The sequence below is a fragment of the Vanacampus margaritifer genome, chromosome 2 (genome assembly GCF_051991255.1).
Source record: "Vanacampus margaritifer isolate UIUO_Vmar chromosome 2, RoL_Vmar_1.0, whole genome shotgun sequence".
Classification (NCBI taxonomy): domain Eukaryota; kingdom Metazoa; phylum Chordata; class Actinopteri; order Syngnathiformes; family Syngnathidae; genus Vanacampus; species Vanacampus margaritifer.
Genome location: NC_135433.1, coordinates 10,930,483 through 10,937,236, shown reverse-complemented (window position 1 = coordinate 10,937,236; position 6,754 = coordinate 10,930,483). Strand labels below are relative to the sequence as shown.

Sequence of the window (6,754 nt, the reverse complement as noted above, 5' to 3'; positions counted from 1 at the left end):
ATAGTATTGACAACTCCCATCTGTATACATGTATATGGAAGCAGTCTGCCAACTATAACAAATACAGTAATACTGTAGTTATTTTTTTTAGTGGAAGTCTGCCCTTCACCTAGTGGCACTGTAGTTTTTATGATTATAGCATTGCTAAATAAATAAATAAATGTAATAGTGGCCCAAGACATTTGCACTGCACTGTATATATATCACTCTCAACAAACCACATTTTATTGCGTTGCTATGAAACAGAACATAATGGTTCCAAACACTTTAGCATAAAAGTTCCTCAATGTTTTTTGTTGTTGTTGGTATTACCACTTACAAATGTGAGCATACTGTATGTCTTACTTGGTTATAGGTCAGCCAGCAGGATATTGGAGCAACTACATGATCTACTGTATATAATTACAACTGTTACAATTTGGCTCATACTTAACAGGGAATTCAGACAACATACATCTGTTTCTCATCTGTCCCCGTACTACAAAGTTGAACAAATTCATTTAAATCACATAATTTTTTTTTTTTTTTAATTGACAGATTTTCAGACTCCACTAAACCATTCCGTGAATGAAAACCCACAGATTAATAATAATAATAACAACAATAATCACCTGGCGTCCATTAGTCTTTCCTCAGTGTGTCTCTAAATGTAATAATGTCTTAGCTTTGGTCCACAAGGACTACCATAAAAAAAAAAGAGCTTCATATAGCGTTCTGCTCGTCTGTGGCATGGATGGAACAGTAGTTCTTGATGCCTGAAAGAGGAAAGGGAAGAAACATGATATACTGTAATTGCAAGTGTGTATGGTCTTTCAGTTAGACTCGTGTAAAAACATACTATCCCCCAAACAACAGTATACAGTATGCACAAACCATACAATACAGAACAGAACAGGTTAACCCGGTTCATCATTCCCTCTCCTTGCAGATTATGTGATAGAGAAGGTATCCAAGTAACCTTCAGTGAGGATCATTTCAACAGGGAGAACACAGCGGTACATCGTTTTATGAGTGACCCATTATTTATTTTAAATACGGCTGTCGCTTGGCCGATTTTTTTGCCTTGTCTTGGGAGCAATGATTTGAGTTACAACGGCTAAATTGGCAAGAGCAAACTCCTTCAAGCAGAAGTTTGGCTGATAGTGAGAAATTATTCAAAAAGATGACAATTGGGCTTGCTGTTCATTGCTACTCCTAGTTGAAGATGACCAAACATAGAAAGGATAATTACATATAATGTATTTAAGCAAATCTCATAACTTTGCTAAATGAAAGTCTGCTAATTTACAGCTAACCCACAATGCAAAAGCCCAAAGACTAAGCTATTAAAAACTTGCATCTATTCTGTGGTAGTTCCTTAAAAATTAATATTAGAACACACGCATTACATGCAGAAAGGGGATTTAACAATACTCACACTCACAGGCTTTTATCATAATAATATCATAAGCTTTTATATTTATATTACTGCAGCTTATTATTCTTCATGTTCAACCATAAAATCTGCCTGTATTAATGTATGTACTGTACAGTGCCTTGAAAAAGTGTTCACCCCCCCTTAAAAAAAAATTCAGATTTTGCGACCTTGCAATCACAAATCTAAATGTGTGTTTAGTTGAGATTTTATATGATAAACCAACATAAGGTACTAATAATAATGTAAAGTAAACACACTCTGCACAATTCTCTTGTAGACTTCAGCAGCAGGTGAGTCCGGAATTGCATTGAGGAAAGACCTGCCCTCGTCGCAGCTTTTCGCTATTCTTGGGTCAAGAGGCACTTTGCCGAGAAGGGGCAAATCAAGGTTCGCACACATTGTCTCAGCGCCCCCGCTGGTGGGAGGGAAGATCTGTGATGTGTTCTAAAAAAAAAACAGGACACATCATAAAAACCTGTTATGATGAATACATTTCAATCAATCAATCCAAATTTTGTTTTCATACAAGGATTGTAACACAAAGTGCTTTTATAGATTAAAATCACCCCAGTTCCCAAGCCCCACAATTGCAGTTGTACGTACCCCACTCCCGTCCTAGACACACACGCACACTATATATATAAAAAACTTAAGCCAGAGATCACACCACCCACAACCACCAGGGCACTGCCAAGGCGCCCGGAGGAAGTATTGGACGAATGCCCAGCCTTCACCCGGGCCACACGAGACAGCACCACGACAGCCGGAGCCAGCTCCCCGAGAAGAACACTGGAAAAAGACTCAAAATAATGAAACCCACTAAAAACATAACATAGATAATAATATGGAGTTAGGTAAGATCAAAAGAAAAGTAGATATAAATGAAATATGAATATTAACTCATTCACTGCCATTGACTTTTTTTTACCCTTTTGTTATCAAGAGTTTGAAAACCTACAATTTTTTTATTGTACTTTTAGAACAGATATAAAATTTTAATTTGAGTTAACTCGTGAGTCATGCAATTAATTACGATTTAAAAATGTAATCGCATGACGCTCCTAATTTTTAATAACCTTTTCTTTCTTTTTTTTAATAAATCGTATCAGGCGATTTATTAAAAAAAAAATTTTTAATTGTAATTAATCGCATGACTTCAAAAGTTAACTCCCGATTAATCATACCTTTTATATCTGTTCTAGATGTACAATATTTTTTTCTTTTAGGTTTTCATACTCTTGTTAACAAAAGTGGAATTTTTTTTAAAACTAATAGAAATAGTTCAAATTAATTTTTGCCATCAATAGCCGTCCAATGCAGTGAATGAGTTAAGAAAAGTACATTAATATCAACTGAGGGCTAAATTAAAAAGGTAGGTCTTGAGCCTGCTATTAAAAGCATGAACATTCTCTGCAGCCCTGAGGTCCTCCATTGTACCCTCAAAACAGCTGGATAAATTATTAAGAATAAACGTGTAATAAATATGTACAAATATGTATGCAACGTTGCATGCCGTCTGTCCACTGACCTTACAATTTGGACACACAAAGCCACTCATGTTTTCTACCACTCCGATGATTGGCAGTTTGACCTTCTGGCAGAAGCGGATCTCCTTTCGAACATCTTGCAAAGACACCTCCTACAGTAAGGAAGAATGTGAATTAGGAATGAGAGATTATTCAAAACATTTAATACGTGACAAATGGTAAAATCTCATGTAGAGTTAATAATGGGAGCAGAATGGTTAGTTTGTCTCATAGACGAAAGGATTGTTGCCCTTTGCTGGTCAGTTTCTCTGGGTACATCACATCACATATTCAAAACACATTAGGTTGATTAGGGAATATTTTGCCCATCACTTGTTTTTCACTGCGATTGACTGGGAAAGGCTCCAGCTCACCTGTAACCCTAATAAGCATGCACCATGTCCATGTGTGTACCTGCGGCGTTGTGATTATGACTGCTCCATCCACGTGGGTGGAGCTTAGGTACTGCACAATTGACAGGTGCTCGTCAGACGTGCCAGGGGGCGTGTCAATAATGAGATAATCCAGTTCCCCCCAATCCACATCCCTCAGAAACTGCTTGATCATTCCTGAAATGGTAGATAAAATACTACTGCAGTACAAGTAATAATAAAGTATTCATTTGATCATTCCTCATTTACACTGCATGACTCCACACAGCCCATGTTCAAAAGCCTTTTTCTTTTTAAATTGGGGTTAATCAGAGGGCAGGCAATTAAAACGGTGAGATGGCAGTGCTGATTTCCTATTTTACATGAGTATGAACGTGACTGGTAAATGCTGAACAGAGCCTTATCCCCGGTTAAGAGTATTCACAGTTGTACAAATACATGATCTCAGTTGTTAATTTTTTTTACTTACTTGCTCTAGTGACCGCTGTTTTTATTTATTTATTTATTTTTTAAACAGATTATAGGTCACATTACCAGTGCAATTTTTTTTAAATGACTTGTTTTGGTCTTATTTTTATATCACACAAAAGTAGCATTTACACACAGTGTGTAGATCAGATGAGATCAGACAGACAAGTTTTGTACCGTTTTTCTTGGGGCCTCTCCAGATTACGGCATCATCAGGACTACCGAGCAGGAAGCCGATAGACATGACAGCAAGGTTGTCTTCCACGTACTGAAACACAAGCACAAGGCATACACATTTAATTTTATGTTCAATGGACAATTTGTTTTAAGTACACCCGCACAATTTCATCAAATGGGATCCAGAACAAGAGGTTACATCCCAAATTTTGGTTGCCAGATTTGATCCCAGTGGACCTGGCATCCCTAACCACTGGTGTATGAGTGTGTGTGTGAATGGGTGAATGTGAGGCTTCAATTGTAAAGCGCTTTGGACACCATATGGTGTAGTTAAAGTGCTATATAAAAAACATTCCATTCAATTCCAGAGTTATTAATCCAAGAAGAAATGAGCGACACATTTTTAAAGGCAGGATATATAATATAATTACTTGTCATGGACCTCATTATGTGCAATTGTACCTAATGAAATAGGCGGCAAGTGGACTGTATAATATTACTGTTTTCTGCTGAGACATTCAAGCATTGTCTAAAGTGACTCACCACAGGGGACCAGCCTGACCCACTCTGATGTACCTACAGGTAGGGAAACAAACAATTTAGTGGCCTTGATATCACATAAAATATTCCTTGTTTCTGAAGTACTGATTTTAAATCAACATCTAAACATGCTGTACATTCAAAAAATCGAATTATTTAAATAACTGCATTTCTGTTAAAAGCAGCCATATAACTCACTTGCTCTCCCTCCAACCCCATGATTCTAGGAATTGACGGACCACAGATGTCCACATCCAGTAGGGCAACCTAAAAAAAAAGAAAGAAGAATAAGGCCTACAGTAAAACCCTGCATTGTATTTTCCATTGTTTTATGTCATATTGGAGTGAGACAAGGTGGTAAACACAGCAAATAACAGATTCAAATGTGGTCACATGTTCACTGTACCCCAATCTAAACAACCACTACCTTTGAATGGTCAAAAAAACTAAACATTACCTCCTTGGTGTTATCACTTGCCAACGCATGGGCCAGGTGAGCACTGAACGTACTCTTTCCCACACCACCTTTCCCAGATAGTACGAGGATCTTGTGTTTGACCGTGGACAGTTTTGATCCTATTTCTTTTATGGCTACAGAGGCCAAAGATATTTAAAAACAGAATACATTTGGTTAATTTTGTTACACTTTGTATCAAGCCCAAATGTTAGTTTTTCATACTAAGACAATGCCAGTGCTGGTTTGTGCTGGTTTTAGTTGACAAAATAACTACTGCCATATTAAAAGAACTGGATAATCCTGCAATAGCTTCTAGTGTCATTACTAATAAGCTAAAGCATTAAAATTGAGATACTTCAAGTGATGAACCAGCACTGACACCAGCTCAGTTTTAAGCGGTTATTCTGTACCAGGGTCTGGGGCCTTGGTAGCTCCAGAGGCACACAGTTTTTGGTTAGGGCAGCCCTGACATGATGAAGTTTTCCCTGCCTGCTCACTCTTTGTACCTGGACAGTCTGAGAGAGAGGGAAAAAAAGGTCAAAGAGTCCTGTTTCCAGTGTGTTTAGTTTTTAAAAAGTTCCGGCTAGCATTAAATGAATTCATGATCATTACCTTTCGTTCATTATTGAAAATGCAACAGTCATAGTGAAACAAGAGTCTCAAATCTCGACATTATGGAATCCTACCTAAATCGTATGTATTCGTAAATTGTGTTTAACTTGTCAACTGTACCGAGCGTTTGCGACATTTCATTCTGTTTAAATTAAAACAGAGTCATGTGGCTAGAAAACAATGGATTAGAAATGTTCTATTTCTAGGCTCCTTATCACAACATGGGCTGGGAGCTGCGCCATTGTGACTCGACAACTTTTGTGAAGGTTCAATGTAAACCCTCACGATTAATATTAGTTGCCTGAAAAAAAATATTTACGTTGGCAAAACATAAAACAAGTGACAGATCATTTATAGGCAAAAATAGGATGTGTCGAACTGTAACGTAGTAAGTCAAATCAATATTTACATACAACTCGATAGAAATTAAAATAATTTAAAAAATAAAATAATTTAGCTGTTCACATTTCGTTTATTAAAGTTGAATTGTTAATATAAACATTTCAAAACTTACGCTGGTTCGCGTTTGACGGTACATCTTCCATCTTTGTGTCCGACCATTTAATCTTCCCTTCATCGAAGGTTCCGGGTGTAACATCAGACCTAAAATGGGACAGGGAACGTGGACCTGGAATGAATAAGAGTTTTAAAAGAAAATACATAAACAAGCAATCTTGGAATTATTTAGTGAGTAAAACATCGACAGAAGAGGACATTAGTGTAGCTACATAAGCACTGAATTTGAAGATCAATATCGTACAGTACTTGTTTCAACTGTATCTGTTCTCCACTAGATGGTGCATCTGATACATGCGTATTCCATGAAAACAGTATTTATTTCACTGTAATACGTGCAGGCTTGCGACTCCAAACAATATACATTTTAATTGCTAACATTTTAAGACATTTTACACTCACCCGCACGCACACATACTTGAAGAGACAAAGATCTTTAACAGACATGATACAATGGGGTCATGGCCACTTATGATTTATAAAACGGATAAATGGGCCAGCTCATTGTTGGAGGTACAAAAATGTTTGAACGTGTAGGTAAAACGTAAAGTAATTCATTTAAAATAATGGATGGATTAATGGATTTATTGTTTATAATAATTGAAGTTCAATTAAACATTTATTTCAGCAAATAAATGGCCAATTCTAA

At 36.8% G+C, this 6,754-nt stretch overlaps 1 protein-coding gene across 1 annotated transcript; it reads right to left on the bottom strand.

Annotated features, from left to right (window-relative positions):
- Positions 1-218: 218 nt before the first annotated feature.
- nubp1 (nucleotide binding protein 1 (MinD homolog, E. coli)) lies at positions 219-6,198 on the bottom strand. Its single transcript, XM_077559306.1, has 10 exons — positions 6,104-6,198; positions 5,388-5,492; positions 4,978-5,111; positions 4,719-4,787; positions 4,524-4,556; positions 3,981-4,071; positions 3,358-3,512; positions 2,946-3,056; positions 1,675-1,861; positions 219-755 (listed from the first exon to the last, which is right to left on the bottom strand). Exons 1-10 carry the CDS (start codon positions 6,132-6,134, stop codon positions 703-705), a joined length of 969 nt encoding a protein of 322 aa, XP_077415432.1. The 5' UTR covers positions 6,135-6,198; the 3' UTR covers positions 219-702.
- Positions 6,199-6,754: the final 556 nt, after the last annotated feature.

Bases quoted from the DNA above. Each gene is read 5' to 3' on its own strand.
- nubp1 (XM_077559306.1), bottom strand. From the start codon at position 6,134: ATGGAAGATGTACCGTCAAACGCGAACCAGC. The intron at 3,513-3,980 runs GTACAAAACTTG...CTACCATTTCAG, and splicing joins GAGAGGCCCCAAGAAAAACG to GAATGATCAAGCAGTTTCTG. The intron at 3,057-3,357 runs GTACACACATGG...TCCTTACTGTAG, and splicing joins TCATAATCACAACGCCGCAG to GAGGTGTCTTTGCAAGATGT.